The sequence below is a fragment of the Choloepus didactylus genome, chromosome X, assembly GCF_015220235.1.
Source record: "Choloepus didactylus isolate mChoDid1 chromosome X, mChoDid1.pri, whole genome shotgun sequence".
Classification (NCBI taxonomy): Eukaryota; Metazoa; Chordata; class Mammalia; order Pilosa; family Megalonychidae; genus Choloepus; species Choloepus didactylus.
The window spans coordinates 31,865,332-31,885,401 of record NC_051334.1 but is presented as its reverse complement, the minus strand read 5'-3'; the positions used below and the strand labels follow the sequence as shown (position 1 = coordinate 31,885,401).

Here is a 20,070-nt window from a genome sequence, read left to right as displayed (position 1 = left end):
CAGGATTCTTAATTACTAAGACAATGAAGACTAAAGAATGGCATGTGACACTTTAAATGAAAGAAAAAGAATCTTCAATATTAGTATCGTCATGACCTAATCTTAAACCAGTCAACTCTTAAGGAAAACAGTTAAGTTTTTCCACCTCCTTGTGTTCCAACTAAGAGTGTTAAACACGCGGATGTCAAATAGCAGGTCTGAACTGGCTGATAACATGGCCAGTATAATTGGGTTTGGAATGAGTATTTTTGGTTATTTGGTTGCAATGTTGTCACTGACTAATTCAACTAATGTAATCGTAGTTCTGAAACCAGTAGTTCATTCAATAAATACCTGTTCTATTTGCTATGTGAAATACAGAGTAGTATAAGATATATTCCCTGTCTCCAAGGATTAAAAATCTATTTAGAAAGACAAAGCATATCTTTGTATTTCTAAATAGTCAAATAGCATTATCTTCAAATGTGTACAAAATATTGAAACACAATATAGGGTTACACATATATGAGAAATAGATGTTCTTGATTTAACGTATCAGACCCCTCCCATAAGCTTTCTTATCCCCGTAGGCTTTCAGAAACTTCTCAGAAAACCATATCTGAATGCAAGTGAATGAGATGGATATTGTATGAATAATCTCAATCCACTCCAATTTATTAAATAAAACACCAGTATTTTAACTATTATTGGTAAGACCCTACTCCTGGGACACATCCCAAACTAATAATAAGCTATGGATTCTTTTAAATGTCATGGTTATACTAGTTAACTATAGGCCTGCACTGTCCAATTAGGTAGCCATTAACTACATGTGGCCACTGAACATTTGAAATGTGGCTACTCTGAATTGAGATGTGCTGTCAATGTAAAGTACACAGTGGATTTTGAAGACATAGTATGAAAAAATGAATGTGAAATATCTCATTAACTTTTTTTTTAATTCTCATTAACTTTTATATTGAGTATGAATTTATATGATAATATTCTGGACATATTCAGTTAAATAAAATATATTATTAAAATTAATTTCACCTGTTCCTTTTTGCTTTTTAATGTGGCAACTAGACCATTTTAAATTACATGTATGGCTTTCATTTTATTTCTATTGGATAACACTGCTGTAGTTAAAGAGTCCTTTGAATTCAGAGGAAAGAGTTTACTGTAAGGTTATACAATTTTAGGGAAGTAACCATGTGAAAAAGGTCTTTTTTTCTAAAGTAAGCCCTAATATATCATCATCCAGCCTCTCCTTCTATTCTTCCAGCTATGGGAAACTCACTACTTAAAATTAGTGGTCTTTTAAAAAACTTGCAACACCAATTGGTTGTGCCTATATTAACCTAAAATTCAGATTCTGAAAAAATTTCTACCCATTGATTCTATTTATTCCCTTTGGAATAAATAGAATCAATGGAAGAGTTCCATAAATAAATAGAATTAAGGGAAAAGTTCAAATCCCTCCTCTATAACAAATGCAAGTAGTCTTTGATCTGGAAATCTGGATTCTACACATCCTATTAATGAAGTCTGAGTTTGTATTATCTTGCTTGAAGAATTAGTTATTCATTTTATAGTACTACATCCCAAAGCCTATTCACATCTGCTAATTTTATTATTGTGCCTGGTGGTATCATGTTGTTAGCATCTGCCAGCAGTTAATATGTGTCCATACATGTAGTGCTGACCAGTCAGGTCTTTCCAATTTTATACAGTAAAAATTGTGTTATTTAAAATTCCAGGTCATTCAAGGGATCCTTGAAATATTCATTCTGCCACCCTAGTAATTAGTTATTCATTTATGTATATATTTTAGGACATATTTATTTAGTGAATGCCTACTCTGTGCCAGGAATGACTCTAGGTTAAACATCCTCATGGGGTGTTTATGGAACTCACCCCTCTGACTTTTTGTTTTATGAATACCTTTTATGTCTCCAGTTTAATGCCTGCTGAATATATTGCACAGGGCAGAACAAGTACAAAGCCCTTTGGCATCTTCCTTGAGATTCTACATGGATACTGAATAATTAATCAAAATGTTTTCTTGTTCATAATGATGCAACTTTACCAAAGTGAAGTCTTGATTTCTCCATATTCGCCATCAGAAATTTATGACTTTGTCAAATACCTTGGTAAAATCAAAACTCACCATGTCAAGTGGTATTTATTTTATCCTCCATAAACCATATATTTTCAAAAGAGGAAGATCTTGAACTGAGCCAATAGATGGGTATGATTTTGAGAGAAAAAAATAGCCTGTATTTATTGAGCATTTGTTATATATCAGACACCATTCTAACACATTTGATCCTCATAACAACCCTATGTGGTAGATATTCTTCTTCTCCCCATTTTACAGATAAAGAAACTGAGACATAAAAAGCATAGGTTACTTGTCCAAGGTCTCTCAGCTAGTAAATGGGGGAGCCAAGATTCAATCCATGCAGAATCATTCAGGAATTTATGAATTTCTCCAGAAGGTGAAAAGCACTGTAAGGGCCTTGAGAAAGGAATAGCAGGAGCTCACCATTAGCTCTGCAATAAAAGTCTTATTAGGAGTATTTACATCAGACTGGAAAGGACCTTGGGGCAAGATTAGGGAAAGCCTTGACTATCATGCTGGAGTTTGGACTTTATTCTACTTGTCCTTGGTAGATACACACACAGAAAAGCAATGTTTTTAGAATATATTGACTTGATCACAGTGCACAGGATGGAACTGGTAAGGTGAGAAGGAGATTGTACACCTGTCAGGAGGTTATTGTCTTAGTTGTGTGAGGATTAGGAAAAAAAATGGCATCTCTGGGAATAGAAAGGAAGTGGGTCACAGTGAATGAATACACAATTATTTGATATTCATTAGAGTGAAGAGGTTAAAGAAGAACATGACTCATGTTTTAAGCCTGAATGTATGAGAAAAATGGCCGCCTAGTAACAGGACTAAGGAAGCTGGTATTATAATAAGCTCAGGGGAAAGTCAGTGAGCTCAGTTCTAGACATGTTGAATTTCAAGTGAGAAATTGAAGAGTCTAGATTGGAATTCAAGAGTGAGGTCACAGCTAAAGAGGAAGATTTGGGAGAGACATTATGAAAGTTATAGTTAATATCATAGAAGATAATACATTTTTTTTTTTTTAATGAAAGGAACATTGGAAAAGAGGTACAAAGGACCAAATTCTGAGTCTTCGAAACTACTCTGTGGAGGAAGATGCACTAGACAGGGCACAGGTATAGGAGTAAAAGAGGTCAATCTGGTTGTGAACAGACATCCAAGTACTCAATAAAAGTTCATTGAAATATTATTTGGCTATGACCATATATTCACTTAACTATGAAGAAGAGTACAGTTGCTGTTATTAAATATTCAGTGAATGTGAACAGCAATTCATTAGCAGGAAACATCACCAAATTAATATTGTATAGTTATGATTATAAAGGATGTTGATTTCTATACTTTTTCAATTCTTTGAACAATATATGATTTGAAGTATAAAAGTATGTTCATAATGCAGAGATTGAAACATTCTTTCAGCATATTTACAGTGCTACCAGTCCAGACTAAGTCAAGAACCTATTATATTTCAAATTAAAAATGATTATTAGGATTTTTAAAAATAGTACTGAAAGTAAGTCACTTTAAAAAAGTCCATAATTCGTTTCTTGTGTGTATAGAAGTGCCTAAAATATGTGTGTTTATTCATATTGCATGTGAGAAGCATGCCCTGGTGAATAGCATTTGATTATTCACTTCCTCACTAGTAACACACTGGCTACCTTTAGACACTTGGTTTTTTCTTGAATGCTTATCCTTATTGTCCTCCAGGACTTGCCCTCTAATCAAGAAATAGTGAAACTCTGATTGGGAATATGAGGTAGAAGAGTAGGTGGGACCAAATTTGATGAATGCAGTCATCTGGGCATAAGATACAAGGGGACGTCCCTGAATTGATTTTACAGAAGGAAAACCTTTAGCTCTGTAAGAAAATCAGACTTTCTGTATGTCATCTATGAGTTTTCAAAACCTGTCAGATACAAAATATTTTCTAGTGTTTTATTACAAAGAAATTGAATACAGAGTAAAGATCAATAAAGTAAGAAATTATTTTACTAACTGAACTTTAATCACATCTTACCTACTCTTCTGAATTTATCTTTGAATTTTAATATATTTTCATTCATGGCTTTTCAAGTGGTTTGTTTAGAAAAACAAGCAATTTTAAAGTTTACGTGAGTCTGTGGTCATTATAAATTTCAAAATTAAAGAGATTGTGATGTTTGTAAGGTTTGAAAACTTTTATATTGGTATTTTTTTTATGTGACGTATTCTGAGTTCATTCATTTGAATCTATTTTTGCTACGAAAGAAAGCATTCCTAAGGCAAGCTAATGGCATTGTTTGTCTTATGAGACTATGCCTGTCAATTTTGCCATGCTAAAAATGTCATTTACAATATCTGGGCATATTTCCATGTGTTTTTTCTAAGAGTAAGGTGACAATTCTGCATTTTTACCTGAGGTTACTGTTATTTGATGAATGAGGCAATTTCTGAAAAGACATATTTAACCAAATGTTTTTTATATCAGAATATTTAAAATAAGATCAAATTCAACTTTAGAATATTAAAAATTAACCCAATGAATATATGGAAATTGGATTTTGTTGATACTACAGAATGATGAATTGCATTATCTTGAGTGTATGTTCGGCTCGGATGATGTTAAATGTTTGTCCATTTGCATCCTCAGGTACATTCCCAGTTGTATTTCAAAAACTTTCATAAAATGTAATATGGATACATAATGCATGCCATTAGTTTAGCAACAGGAGGTTGAATAAATGTATTTCTTTTGGTTTGTTTCTAATAAAAAGTAATTTTGATTTAAATTAGCACTATCTTTTTTTTTAGGCCTCCATTCCTTTGAAGGAATTGGAGCAGTTTAACTCAGATATACAAAAATTGCTTGAACCACTGGAGGCTGAAATTCAGCAGGGGGTGAATCTGAAAGAGGAAGACTTCAATAAAGATATGGTAAATCGGTTGTGATAAAAGTATGAATGAACTAGGAGTGAAAATGAATAAATATTTGGAAAGAAATTAAATAGCTTGAGTCTCCAACTGAATTCTCAGAATACACCTTGCACATCTGTGATTCTGATGTGTTATTAGGAATGTAAAATATTCTTGTTGACTTTATATTATGAATGCCAAATTACTATGATATGGAAAGGTAGCAGGACTTACAGATTCTAATAAACAGCTCAGCAATTTGGTTTTGACCTGTCCTATTTTCAAAATGAGAGGACAAAATATAATGGGGGAAAAGAGTCCAAACAAAAAATAAAGTGGAAATTTAATAAGAAACTTAACTATCATATAAGTCTGGTGTTTTTATGTCAGTCATGTTTTTGGTAGTATAATGTTTAGTTTAAAGAAGTGAAAATTGCACACAATATAAACATTGTTTATTAAAGTTTACCACAAGGTGGTTTTACAAAAAAGTTGAATAAATTGTACAGTATATATCTAAAATATGTATAAAATCATGCTGCTTATTTCATGGGAGTAAAGGAATATGACCATGTGGGCTATTTCCAACCTCAGACCATTTTCCATCAATCCCAATTTAATTTCAAAAAGTCTTTTACATTTCCCTCTGGCTTGAGTACTTCTGCATCACATCACTTTTCACAAACTTTTTTCTCCCTCCACCCTCCTTTTCACATATTCCTTTCACCCCTTCCACAGCCATCTCCTCTATGGCATTTTAAATCTTTACATGTATCATGCTAGTGACTTCTCCATCAATGCTTGAAAATGACATGTATCATGCTAGATCTTCTCAGACATGTATCGACGCTAAAGACTTCTTAGACAATCCTTGAAAACAACATCATAGGTGATATATAGATTATAGATAATAGCATGCAAAGCAATAAGAGCTATTTCCACCAATCAGTAGTTCCCACTGGTATCAATTCTGCCTTCCTGGAGCAGCCTGAATCAATACTCCCTGTGTAGAGGTTTGGTGGCCTTGCCACCTCAGCTCAAGGAAAGAAAGACAAGAAGAGGCTTTCCAAGATGCTGAGTTACAGCTACCTCTACTTCATATCAAAGAAGAAGGCAAGGGGCACCAAGGTGAAAAAGAGTGTTGCTTGCCTCTTGGGCTGACCATGGATCCTGCCCTCTAGCCCTCACCTGGTGTGGGGCAAGAAGTGAAATGGATTTTTTTTTTCTTTGCTTTTTGTTCTCAGCCCTAGAAAGTGCTGAAGACTGTTTAAGGCATATTAAAATAAGGAACATCTTTCACATTCTAGAAATATATATCTATGTAACATTATGCTGTACATTTTGTTAGACTATGAATCAACAAATCTCAGATTAAAATAATCTTATTTCCTCTAAAAGAAATGAATAGTTCCTCAGTTGTGTGTTGAAATTTAAGCATGCATTACAGATGAAATACCCCAATATTTGTCCTAAATTTGGACTTTTAGGTTTAAAACATATAACAGAGGCATTAGATAGAAATTAGTGTCCATTTGAAACAAAATATTTCCAATTAAAAAAATGTTAAGTTTTGTTGTCATCACACACCCATACAGACGCATCCATATTCTTATATGGATTGCTTATAATTGTAAATGACAAGCCTAGTTTACTTCAAACTTAAAGCCAAAAGAATGCTCTCATAGCAATCCTGACTTGTCCAAAATGATGAAGTGCCTCAGTCCCCCATCTTCTTACGTATTCCCCTAAAAATGTGCTTTTTGGATCTAGACAGTAGGAACCTTATGTCTTTTAAAATCTAAAGTACAACATATAAAAGAAAATCTATAAGCACACTATCTTCCAATAACATTCCCTGAAAGTTTTAAATTGGATTTTTTCTGTGTGTTTAAATAACATGTTTTATTATCTCTGCTTATGATGTACAGCTTTTTTTAAAACCAAAATGAAGACTGTACTTGTTGTTTTTAATCAGAGTGAAGATAATGAGGGTACTGTAAAAGAATTGTTGCAAAGAGGAGACAACTTACAACAAAGAATCACAGATGAGAGAAAGCGAGAGGAAATAAAGATAAAACAGCAGCTGTTACAGACAAAACATAATGCTCTCAAGGTATTAGAGCTAAAATTATACCTTGCTGTGGTGTTTTTTTTTTCATATATAGGGTAAAATATATTGTGTGTAAATAAAATCTGCTTAAGAATTTTAGTCGCTAGGAGTATACTTTTTAAAAAATTTCTGTTCAGTGTGTGTGCATTTGTTTTACTTAACATTTTTGAGTGGTGTCCTGGATTTTGAAAGGTATGTTGGTTAAAAGTTTTACTTCATTTTTGCTTAAACAGAATTTTCTGAGTAGTTAATTGGAAGATATTAAAATGCATCATTAATAGTATATATTTATTTTTTTCTCATACATTTCATTTTTTATACGCTATGTTTTATTTGTGGGGAAAACCTGCCTAACTGCTGGAATAACCAATCTGTATTTTTTTCCAGGCTTCCTGCTTCCTTTACTTTATTGATTTTATTTTAGTGTAGGTCCAATATTTTGGTACCAAAATACTTGTTAAATAAGGCCTATGATTCTAGTTATTTTTCATTAATAAATTTCACTTTGCCTTTAGGGGAGTCACTCTTTGCAACTAACTAAGCATCTATAAGCATCTAATATCATTTATATTGGAATCCTCAAAAATAATTTTAATGCTCTTGAAGAAGATATTAAACAGCAGTAGTGTATGGCTTTTAAGTACCCATGTGTCTCATCTGGATTTATGCAGGAAGAACAAAATAGTGTTGGTTTTTCTACAGTACTATCTATGAAGCTCTTGAGATGAGACTGGACATGTGATAAGTTTTGTGAAATAGCCTTTTTTTTTTGTATATGCTCTGAAATATTCACTATTTGCATGCATGCCTGGTTTTCTAATAATGTTAATTGCTGAGCTTTATTTGTAAATCATTCTTCTAGAGCTATGTTGCTATGTAGGCAAACCACCTAGTAGGTGGATAGAGTCTGCTTTCTATATGCAAATAAGAGAATCAAATCTTTTTCCATATAGTCAGACAACCAAATAAACACTGCTGAGAATGTAATTACACAATATTGTGCCTGCAAGGAATCCACAAGGAAAGTCTAATTGGCCAGCAGGTGTTCTGAAGGTAACTGCTTACAAATATAGTAAATAGAAAAGGCCTCTTCCTTGAGTGAGTACAAGAGCGAACCAGAATGTGCTCAGAAAATCAGAAAGCTTGCATGGTTCACATGCTTCCAACAGTGACCAAACTTTCAGAAGCATCTCCACTCATCATATGATGATGTTTGTCCTTTCTAACAGCATTGTTTAATGGTTATCTGTCATTCCTTCAAAGAAATGTATGTAATGTCTCAGAATTGTTTTACTTATCACGCATCACCTTGTGCTTAGGAAATAAAAGGACTTTCAGATCTTATGACCACTAAGCCCTTTCTCTTGGCAAAGATGAGTTGTGTCATGAATGAGGCATGGCTCAACTCTCATTCACATGGCTGTATCTTGGTACCTTTGAAAAAAGCAGCATTCTATCTGGCTCATCATAGACATCCATTACCTACACGAAAGGTTTAAAAATTCAGCTTAAAATGTAAATTGCAGTTAATTTTACATCCCCAATTTCAAACGAAAGGGAGAATGAAAGCTAGATCATTCTTGTAAATATATGCTAAAGTGATTAATGAGAATCATCAGCTCTACTTGCAAACCAGTCTACACCATCAAGTTCACTAACAATGTTAACCTGCCAAGTGTCTCCAACTACAGTCCTTATGAACTATTTCAAAGAAGGTCAAAACTTCCCAAAGCAATGGATATTTTAGCAGTTATTGGATATTTGTTTTTTTGTTTTGCTCGAGTTAGACCTTTGCATGAAATCCTAATTGTTTCTGCTCTGAAGAAATGAAAGCTATATTCAGAGCTCTTATGTTTCCTTGAGTTCTCGTAAAGTGGCATTTCAACGAATTCTGCTGATCAGTGAAAACATTGGGTGTGCTTGTAAGGACCAAATTGATTGATCTCCCCCTTTATTTATTTAGTGCACTGGTCACCCTTATTTTTCTCATCAAGATGATTAGAAACCATACACTTTCTCTTTTCTTTTTAAAATACTTAATAGTTTTGCATTTGTAACATAATTTGGTATAATATTAAAAAGTTGGCCATGCAAGCCTTGAAAGAAAAGCATTTTTCCCTGATATTTAAATTGTCATTTTCATGCACACTCACAGCTATATGAACAGTGTTTACACTTGTATACAGGCAGCTTGAAACAATATACAAGGTGACCAAATGACTATCTTCCTAATCACAAAATATTAATGGCCTATGAAACTTTTTTACAGGGAATTCTAAAACCATGAATGTATGTTGCTTGACTATTTAATGTTTTGTTGATGAGCCCAGGGCTGAAGAAACAAATATTAGAATTTTTACCTATTTTAAAAGTCAGATACAAATTCTCTAAATGTGTGCAATATCTAGTTAATTCAATTGTGTTCATATGTTGAACAGTTTCTTATATACCACATGGCAATTTAAGTAGCTTATTTATAGTCAACTAAATATGACAAGATTTCTGAACAAGTTTGAACATGCCAAGAGAAAATACTTTAAGCAGGTTATTCAGGTCTCTTAGTTTCATGTACATGGGTTCTGGCATAAATATAAATAAATATAGAATTTAAAAATTTATGTGTATATTTAGATTTTAAATGTGAATTTAACCTAAGTTATACAAGAAGATGAGGGACCCAAATTATTTTTAAATAACTACAACCAGAATTTTACTATAAATATATATTGATATTTTAATAATATCTACATCATGAACAGGATTTGAGGTCTCAGAGAAGAAAAAAGGCTCTAGAAATTTCTCATCAATGGTATCAGTACAAGAGGCAGGCTGATGATCTCCTGAAATGCTTGGATGACATTGAAAAAAAATTAGCCAGCCTACCTGAACCCAGAGATGAAAGGAAAATAAAGGTAATGTTGTTTTAGACTGTCAATACTAGATTTTATTGCTACAGTTTAATTACTTTAACATAAACTGTGTGGATCATATTTAAAATGTTGATGTTCTTGTTTCCTCTATTAGCAGTCTCTTTCATTTGATGTACTTCCTTGTACTGTGTTTTGTTTTAATAAATGTATTGTTATTCAAGGGACAATGTTGAATGAATAAAATATTTTACTTTTAGACAATGTAAAATGAATTAAGAAATGTTATGTGTTTTCTGGTAATATTGTTATTGACTTTGTCTATCTTTGTTCCAGATGAACAAATGACTTATCGGTATATGGACGACTTCTTTTTCATGTTAGCACATTCATTTCATTAGAGCATCTTCATACATCAGTGTCAAATCTCTGTAGATTTATTTGCATATTGTCTGAAGATGTTTTTTATTTTTTATACACTTTTTTTTGCTTCATTCTCTGTTGAGTTTCTCAAAACTTTAAAAAAGGAAATAAATAACTCATTCACTTACTCTTTAAATTATATTTTATATGGATGGTCCCTAATAAATAATGAGCAACCACTCCAATAGTCAATTCCTAAAACACCAGAGGAATTCAGGAGAAAGAAAATATTAGATACATTTAATATGTTCTTAATTAGAGACCCAAAATTGAACATTAACAGATAACTGAAATAATATTTGGATTATTGGGTGAGGATTACAGAGACACCTTCCATATCTGTAAATCTTGAAAGATGCAATAAAGTGACAACATCCTATAAAATTTCTGAGAGAAATATTTGCTGCTTGCAGGTTGGTTGATGTGGTTAGCTAACTTCCCTGGGCCCTGTATTGATTTTGCTCAATAGGAAATTGATCGTGAATTGCAGAAGAAGAAAGAGGAGCTGAATGCAGTACGTAGGCAAGCTGAGGGCTTGTCTGAGGATGGGGCTGCAATGGCAGTGGAGCCAACTCAGATCCAGCTCAGCAAGCGCTGGCGGGAAATTGAGAGCAAATTTGCTCAGTTTCGAAGACTCAACTTTGCACAAATTGTGAGTTGTTACTGGCAAACCCAAGTATGTGTTTGCAACTACTACTCTCTTAACAGAGGCCAACTAACAAAAAGAAAAAAAAATAGGGTACAATTTCAAACTTCTAATGAGCATTCTGAAAGTGAGTAGTTTCCCTCAGTTTGGGCTTCCCTAACACTGGTGCTTCACTTGACAGATTAAAAAAATAGTAAATTAACCGCTAACAAGAAACAGACCCATTATTAAAATTAAAAGTACATCTTTTTTTTGCCACATCATTTTTTCATAACATTGGCAATGTGACCTTGTCAACTTATCATACATTTACTTTATTTCAGTGTCTACTCTGGAAATATGTATTGCTTTCCTGAGATCATCCCATGCTAATTTTCCTTTCTTAATGCATATGTGGTAAATAAAAAAATATTTTGTGAAACTTGAATTAACAACTTAATGGGTTAAAATGCTTATTAGAAGTGGATGCCTAGTAAGATGGTTGATAATTGATACAGTGAACAATGTCAAAAAATGTCACTTACTGAAGTATTACAAACCAAATGGAAAGAAACATCTGTTCTTCTTTCAAACAACTGGATGGAAGATACATGTGTATCTTTTTTTAAAAGGCATTTCAAAATTGTAACCTTGGTCTTCTTAGTTCTTTATTTTTGGTAGGGCATAAACCAAAGGGATTTTCTGACAGACACCCTTTTTGTTCCTGTTATGAGTTCTTATACAGTGAAGAGAAACAGTCACCATTTTGTAATTATCCAAAGTACTAATCACAAAAAAAGGATATTAAAGTCAGGAAAATAAGGCTCCATAATTGTTAGGTTGAATCATATGAAACCAACAGATAGTCAACCATTTTTAACCAGTAAAAATGGCAGTTTCACTTGGTTCAACCAATAGATGAGACTTCTTGGGACTATCTTATGTGATACTGTCTATTCCATTTAACATGAGGTATATTTTGAAATATGTCTGGGGCAACTGGCATAACTTTGTTTTATAAGTATATAAATTTTGTCAGTGCTGCTTATTAACCAAGGGAAAATGTACTGCATATGATTGTGACTTCTTTTTAAATTTTCAAAAACAATCATGAGTGCACTATTTTTTATAAAATCCAGTATCCTAAAATTTAATGACAGCTGAATATCCTGAGCAAGTGGAAGAAGTACTACAAGAAATATTGAGACTGTATTACATTTAAAGTCCAATTCCACCTGATTGCACGTTTCAGCTTATTATCCTTAATATTAGATGTCATGAACATAATATGCCATAAATCACTCAAGCTTACACTAACAAAAAACCTGTGTCTGAAGATGCAAAATGAAGTGAAAGACGAAAGCAACCATAAAGAAAATTCAAGTAAAACACTTTTCCTCAATTAAATAGATCATTCAGGGGGAAGCCCTCTGCTTTGAATTATTTGACTACTAACTAATTTCTCCGTGTCAACTTTCCCCATAACTTTACAAATCCTATATGCAGGATTGACATTTTTTACAACTTAGTGAGGTTAGGTTATTAATGATTTACAGTTAAACGGCAACAGGACCAAAAACCTCCAAAAATGACCCATGTAAAATGAGATTATATCCTCACACATAGTAGGTGCTCAACAAATATTTGTAGCATGTAAAAATGATTGATGAAATAAAGTAATTATATATAAACCAGTATAAAAATTGAAAATAAATTATAACAAAATACAGTGATTTTGTTGTAATTTAGATAATTTATTTTTCCTCACATGCTGTTTATTCTTCATTTTTATATCTGGAAGAGCCAAAATTCAGAAAGTGCCCTGGAGGGAAATATTTTTATGTTAACTCTTGTTTATTCATGATAATAGATGCAATAACAGAATGTACGAAGAATAACCAATTTAATATTATATTTATAATTGGTTTTGGATTTTAATTAGAATTGTAGGATGATAGTATAGATAGATGATTAGATTATGTTACATTAGATTGAAATGGGTAGATTATATACATATAGAGCAAAAGATTAATAGATCAATGGATTGATTGTTCAGTGGATAGACAGACAGAGCTATATACAAGATATATCTTCATACGCCACTGGTTATTGATACATTTTAAAAACTGATTTCACCATGGTCACTGGTTAAAGTATTGGTCCCAACTCTTCTACCATGTAGTCACTTGAGATAACCACAAGTGAACAATTTAAACAAAAGTTATATTTGGAATAATCTTACAATGGCCCTGATGCTGCACTGGCAGTAATAGCTTCAAAATTCTTTTCCTCCTCTTGCATTTCCTTTCTCTTTTTCCCATTATTCTTTCTCTTTTATTTTTCTCTATTTTCTTAATAGCTGTAAACTCTATACATCATTTGATTCCTGTACTTGCAATTTATCTTATCGTATCTTGACTAGCAATTCAAAATAGTAGGCAGTACTATAAAGTGCTTAACAATTGAGAGCTGAGTTTAAAATGTTAAATTCATTTTCCCTATTTTGGAGATGAAGACTCAGAAATAGGCTAAGCAGTGTAAAATTAGTGCACCTAAGGGACTGTGTCTGCACCAGAGCTATAAATGGCATTAATAAATCTCAGAAAAGGCCTGGAAATTGGAGAGAGCCAAGATGCAGTCCTCAGCCAAGAGTGGAGACCAAAGCAGAGTAGAGGGTATCTGTGAATGGTGGGTTCTCGGGACAAACCTGAAGGCCACAAACAAGGGAAAACAGCCTGGGAGAAAACAGTTAAAATATTCTCCACGTATTCGTGGTGGGGGGATACAAAACATTTCTAATGTATTTCCTATTAGTTTACAGACTAGACTGCTCAGTGAAGACTAGACAATGACTGAGCCAAACGTAAGGAATTTATTTGCAGGTTGTATTATAACAGCAGTGTGATCTAGTGAAAAGAACAACTCCTTAGTATAAACAGCCGTCCTGTGAATCCTAATGAATTTGTCTGCTAGCTGTATAGTAATAGGTAAACCTCTCTCAGCCTCATTTCCTTCATCTGTACAATGGGGATAAGGATGTTTGTGAGGATGAAATATGGTAATATTTGTATAAAACTTGCTGCATTGTGAATTAGTCATAGTTTTCTTCTTAATGAGTAAAAGGTTCTTCTTCCTCATTCTGTATATAAATTAACACCAGAAAAGAGACATTATTTTTTATTCAAAATATCTTTATAAGTTATGAAGAGATTAAGCTCAATAGGGAACATTGATTTAAAATGTGATTAACAACAGACATCAGAATACTTTGTTAAATGTAAATTATAAATTGTATTCCAGAATCATTGGGCAGATCGTTTTGTCTAGAGACACAGAATAATTGTAGGAAATTTCATGCAAAACTGGTGAATCTTTCAATGAAAGCATAATTCTCTATGAATTTGCCAACAGAGCTCTATCTAAATTCATATCTTCTAGAGGAAATTAAAAAAAGAGCTAAGAAAAAAATATAAAGGCTCTGAAAACTCTATAACAGAAAATTATGCATATTTTAAGCTTAATTGTAGCATTTGCCAGTTAACCTCAGAAAGCCCAAGAAAATGCACCACAAAATTAAACCATGGGACTATCACCACATTCCTGGGCTCATGCAGAACTCCTGAACAAAAGAAGCTCACAGACTAAAATTGCAAAGAATATTTTAAAAACTCTTGTCATGAGAGATGTTATCAGATGGCAAAAATAAAAGGAGAATGTACACCTGAGGAAGTTGGAGATAAAAGGACATTCAGAAAGGGGCATTAAAATAAGTGTTTTTAAGAGGTTCAAAACAAAACAAAAGATGGAATGGGGGAAATTGCTGCTCAGTAGATATAGAGTGTTTATAAATAAAATAATAAACTCAGTAAAAGAACAGTTACAATAAGAAGAGACCATTTTGAAAAGTGACCAGAAAGATTTGAAATATTGAAAGTCTAAAAATGAAAATATAATCATTGAAATATAAACTAAATCAACCTTTTAAATAGTGGATTCATTATAAAAGAAAGGAAATACATTAATTGAAAGATGCTGAAGAAATTCTTGCTTTGATGAGAATCCTAGAGAATTTAAAGAATAGAATAAGGTGCTTAACCATCTACCTAAGAAGAGTTCCAATTGGAGAAATTGGAGAGAATGGGGAAGAGGCAATATTTTATATAAATGATTGACATTTTACAGAATTGAATAAACATCTATTGTCATGAGTCCTCAGAATGAACTAACTTCAACCAGTATGGAAAAAATAAAAACAAGTCTATACCTATATAGCTCAGAATGAAACTCAGAACAAATATGACCAAGAGGGTATTGTAAAAGCTACAGAAGACCAAAGACAGAACACCTACTGGATGACAAAATGGCAGCAGACTTTTCACCGACAATAGATGTTAGAAGACAATGGAATTACATCTTCAGAATTCTAGGCAAACTTCCAAATGACAGCTGAACTGTCTTTTAAGAATGAAGGCAAAATATTTTCAAACATACAAAATATTTTCAGACAAGCAAAATTAAGAGAATGTATCACCCATAGATTCTTCCTAAAAGAACTACTAAATGATATACTTGTGTAAAAAGGAAATTCAAGCCAGAAGTAAGGAGCTAGCTACATAAAGCAATGAAGATAAAAAGTAATCTTGTAATTAACTACTAAATTGTGGTACATGCTTCAAATGAAAATGCAGGGTGCTATGGGAATGTAGAGTTGATTGCAGAAGTAACTTAACTGGCCCCAAATAAAGGAGGATGGGGCAAATATAAGGCTTATTTCTAAATGGGGCAGCAAATGAAAGCTTGTGCCTAATGTGTGCAGTGCCAATTATTATGAACTATAATGTCTCCTAAGAGCAAAAAATGTAGCAACATTTTGGCATAGGCATACATAAATGACCTGCCTCAGGAAAAGGAACAACAACAACAAAAAAATACAAACATCTTAGTGGAAGAAAGATAAGAAATACTCCTTTTCTAAATGCAACTCCACTTCCCTTGATACTCTGTGGCTTCAAATATCAAGTGTGTAATACAAATGCCAACATTTTATATCCAACAAATGCCTATTCAAATTCTTATCTTGGATACGAACAGGCATCTCAAACATAACATAGCCAAGGTAAGAGTAATTGATTTCCTCCTCTACAATTCTTATGAGACCTCCAGGTGTTAGTAAATGATACTATCTTTCAAAAACCTACACATCATCCATGATTCCTCTTTCCCATTACATTACCCATGTAATTCAAAATCCTTTTGGATCTACCTACAAAAATACATCTTTGATCAGACCACTCCTCATTATCTGCTAATGTAACTCTAGTCTACGTCATTATCATCTCTTATCTGGATTACTTCATCAGCTTTTTATCCCTGTTTCCAGTCCTTCTTCACCTATACTATATTCTCTCTGGTGAAGCCAGAGTCTTCTTTTAAAGCTTAAATGTGATTCTATCAAGCCCCTGCTGCCCATTACCATTTGAATGAAATCCCATGAGTCCCTATATGACCTAGCCACTGCCTTTCACTCCTGTCTCTCCCATATTATCTCCCTTTTGCTATTCTCTTTCCATAGAGACGTAAATGTTTCCCCTCTATACTTTTTTTTTAGTTTTTAATTTTTATTGAGATTGTTCACATACCATACAATTATCCAAAGATCCAAAGTGTACAATCAGTTGCCCCCGGTACCCTCATACAGCTGTGCATCCATCACCACACTTAATTTTTGTTCAATTTTTAGAACCTTTTCATTACTCCAGACAAGAAATAGAGCGAAAGAAGGAGAAGAAAAAAAAGGAAACTCGAATCCTCCCATATCCCTAACCAACCCCCCTCCATTGTTGACTCATAGTATTGGTATAGTACATTTGTTACTGTTTATGAAGGAATGTTGAAATACGACAAACTGTAGTATATAGTTTACAATAGGTATATATTTTTTCCCTATATGCCTCTCTATTATTAACTTCTAGTTATAGTGTCATACATTTGTTCTGGTTCATGAAAGAGATTTCTAATATTTGTACACTTAATCACAGACATTGCCCACTACAGGATTCAGTTTTATACATTTCCATCTTTTGACCTCCAACTTTCCTTCTGGTGACATATGTGACTCTGAGCTTACCCTTTCCACCACCTTCACACACCTTTCAGCACTGTTAGTTATTCTCACATCTTGCTCCCACACCTCTGTTCATTTCCAAACATTTAAGTTCATCCTAGTTGAACATTCTGCTCATACTAAGCAACCACTCCCCATTCTTTAGCCTCGTTCTATATCTTGGTACCTTATGTTTCATGTCTATGAGTTTACATATAATTAGTTTGTATCAGTGAGACCCTGCAATATTAGTCCTTATGTGTATGTCTTATTTCACTCAATATAGTGCCATCAAGGTTTCTTCATCAACCCATTTTTTTAAGATGGTTTTGTTCACTCACCATACTTTCCGTCCTTAATAAACAATTGATGGTTACCTGTATAGTCACATATTTATGTGTTCACCACCTTCACCACTATCTATATAAGGGCATCTACATTTCTTCCACAAGGCAGGAGGGAGAGTCAAAGAAGGTAGAGAGGCAAAAGACAGAGGAAAAAAAAATGACAGCTAGGAAGTAGCAAAAGGAAAGATAACCTTAAATCAAAGTAAATAAAGAGTCAGACAACACCACCAATATCAAGTGCCTCACAACCCTCCCCTATCCCCCCCTCTTATCTGCATTTACCTTGGTATACTGCCTTTGTTACATTAAAGGGAGCATAATACAATGATTCTGTTACAGTCTCTAGTTTATGTTGATTGCATCCCTCCCCCAATGCCTCCTCATTTTTAATATCTTGCAAGGTTGACGTTTGCTTGTTCTCCCTCGTAAAAGAACATATTTGTACATTTTATCACAATTGTTGAACATTCTAGATTTCACCAAGTTACACAGTCCCAGTCTTTATCTTTCCTCCTTTCTTCCAATGTCCCACATGCTCCCAACCCTCCTCTCTCAACCATATTCATAGTTGTCTTTGTTCAGTGTACATACCTTGCTGTGCTACCATCTCCCAAAAAAATTGTGTTCCAAACCTCTCACTCCTGTCTTCTATCACTCTGTAGTGCTCCTGTTAGTATTTCCTGTAGGGCGGGTGTCTTGTTCACAAAGTCTCTCATTGTCTGTTTGTTGGAAAATATTTTGAGCTCTCCCTCATATTTGAAGGACAGTTTTGCTGGGTATAGGATTCTTGGTTGGTGGTTTTTCTCTTTCAGTATCTTAAATATATCACACCACGTCCTTCTTGCCTCCATGGTTTCTGCTGAGAGATCCGCACATAGTCTTATTAAGCTTCCTTTGTATGTGATGGATTGCTTTTCTCTTGCTGCTTTCAGGATTCTCTCTTTGTCTTTGACATTTGATAATCTGATTATTAAGCATCTTGGCGTAGGCCTATTCAGATCTATTCTGTTTGGAGTATGCTGAGCTTCTTGGATCTGTAATTTTATGTCTTTTGTAAGAGTTGGGAAATTTTCATTGATTATTTCCTCTATTATTGCCTCTGCCCCTTTTCCCTTCTCTTCTCCTTCTGGGACACCAATGATACGTACATTGTTGTATTTCGTTTCATCCTTAAGTTCCCAGAGACATTGCTCATATTTTTTCATTCTTTTCTCCATCTGCTCCTTTGTGTGTAGGCTTTCATGTGTTTTGTTCTCCAGTTCCTGAGTGTTTTCTTCTGCCTCTTGAGATCTTCTGTTGTATGTTTCCACTTTGTCTTTTGTCTCTTGTGTTGTGCCTTTTATTTCCATAGATTCTGCTGGTTGTTTTTTTGAGCTTTCAATTTCTGCCTTATGTATGCCCAGTGTTTTCTTTATAGCCTTTATCTCTTTTGCCATATCTTCTCTAAACTTTTTGAATTGATTTAGCATTAGTTGTTTAAATTCCTGTATCTCAGTTGAAGTGTAAGTTTATTCCTTTGACTGGGCCATAACTTCGTTTTTCCTAGTCTAGGTTGTAGTTTTTTGTTGTCTAGTCATCTGACCTCCTAGGCCACCCCAATCAGGTTTTCCCAGAGGAGAACAGGCTCAGGTCACAGGAGGAGGAAATATTCAGTGCCCGGTTTCCTTGATGGTTTTTCTTAGAGGATTGACACACCCTGTGTTTTTCTGCCCAGCAGGTGCGCCTGTCCGCCTGTCAGGGCTGGTGTAAGGGGGTGTGGCCCAGGGCTCTTCTCCCCAAGGCTTTGGGGTCTGGTTCTGGTAAGGCAGGCAGTAGAGCTGGGCCCCTCCCTTTCCTCTTGGGAAGCTATGCCCCCTCCAGAGGGGTCATTTGCATATAAATAGATTCTTTGTTTCTCTGACTCAGCTGAGATTTTAAAATGGCTGAGGCTTTCTCTACTGCGAAGAGCTGCGAGCTGAAAACAGCTGAGGCTTTCTCCTCTGACCTGCCCAGGTTGAGAGAGACAGAAAGGGACAGAAAGCTCCCAGATTCACCCATGTCAGAGATAGCACCCAATCCTCTGGGCTCCCCACCCTGAGACTGATATGTCCCCTGACTCTCCCAAGTCAGTTGTCACCAAAAGCCTCTGTCTGCTTGTTGGGGATTCGCAGTCTGTATTGAGCAGTTACATTAAAACCCCAGTTGGAGCTTGGCTGAGGTACACTAGCTTGTTTGGAGAGTGCTGCGCTCTAGCACCGTGAGGCTTCCGTGAGGGAGGGGCTCTCGGCTCTCGGCTTGGGTCTGCAGTTTTTACTTACAGATTTTATGCTACGATCTCAGGCATTCCTCCCAATTCAGGTTGGTATATGATGAGTGGACAGTCGCGTTTGTCTCCTCGCAGTTATTCTAGGTTACTTACTAGTTTTTCGGTAGTTTATGAATTGTTCCAGGGGGACTATGCTGCCATCTTAGCTCCTTTTCTGTACTTAAACACACCAACCTCACTTCTATCTCAGGGCCTTTGGACATATTGTTTCGCCTTGAAATACTCTTTGCCTAGATTTTTACATAGTTGCTGTACTTAGCCGTCCTTCCATTAAGGAACAAT

The 20,070-nt window shown here is 34.4% G+C and overlaps 1 protein-coding gene across 10 annotated transcripts in view; it reads left to right on the top strand.

Annotated features, from left to right (window-relative positions):
• The window catches only part of DMD (dystrophin), a 2,178,366-nt gene that overhangs the window by 765,040 nt on the left and 1,393,256 nt on the right, over positions 1 to 20,070 (top strand). For 9 of the 10 annotated variants that reach the window (XM_037821041.1, XM_037821045.1, XM_037821044.1 and 6 more), the window contains 4 exons: positions 4,907 to 5,029; positions 6,984 to 7,121; positions 9,878 to 10,030; positions 10,878 to 11,060. In XM_037821041.1, coding sequence (XP_037676969.1) covers positions 4,907 to 5,029; positions 6,984 to 7,121; positions 9,878 to 10,030; positions 10,878 to 11,060 — 597 coding nt within the window. The remainder of the gene's footprint in view (positions 1 to 4,906; positions 5,030 to 6,983; positions 7,122 to 9,877; positions 10,031 to 10,877; positions 11,061 to 20,070) is intronic. The other variant, XM_037821047.1, reaches the window with a different exon arrangement.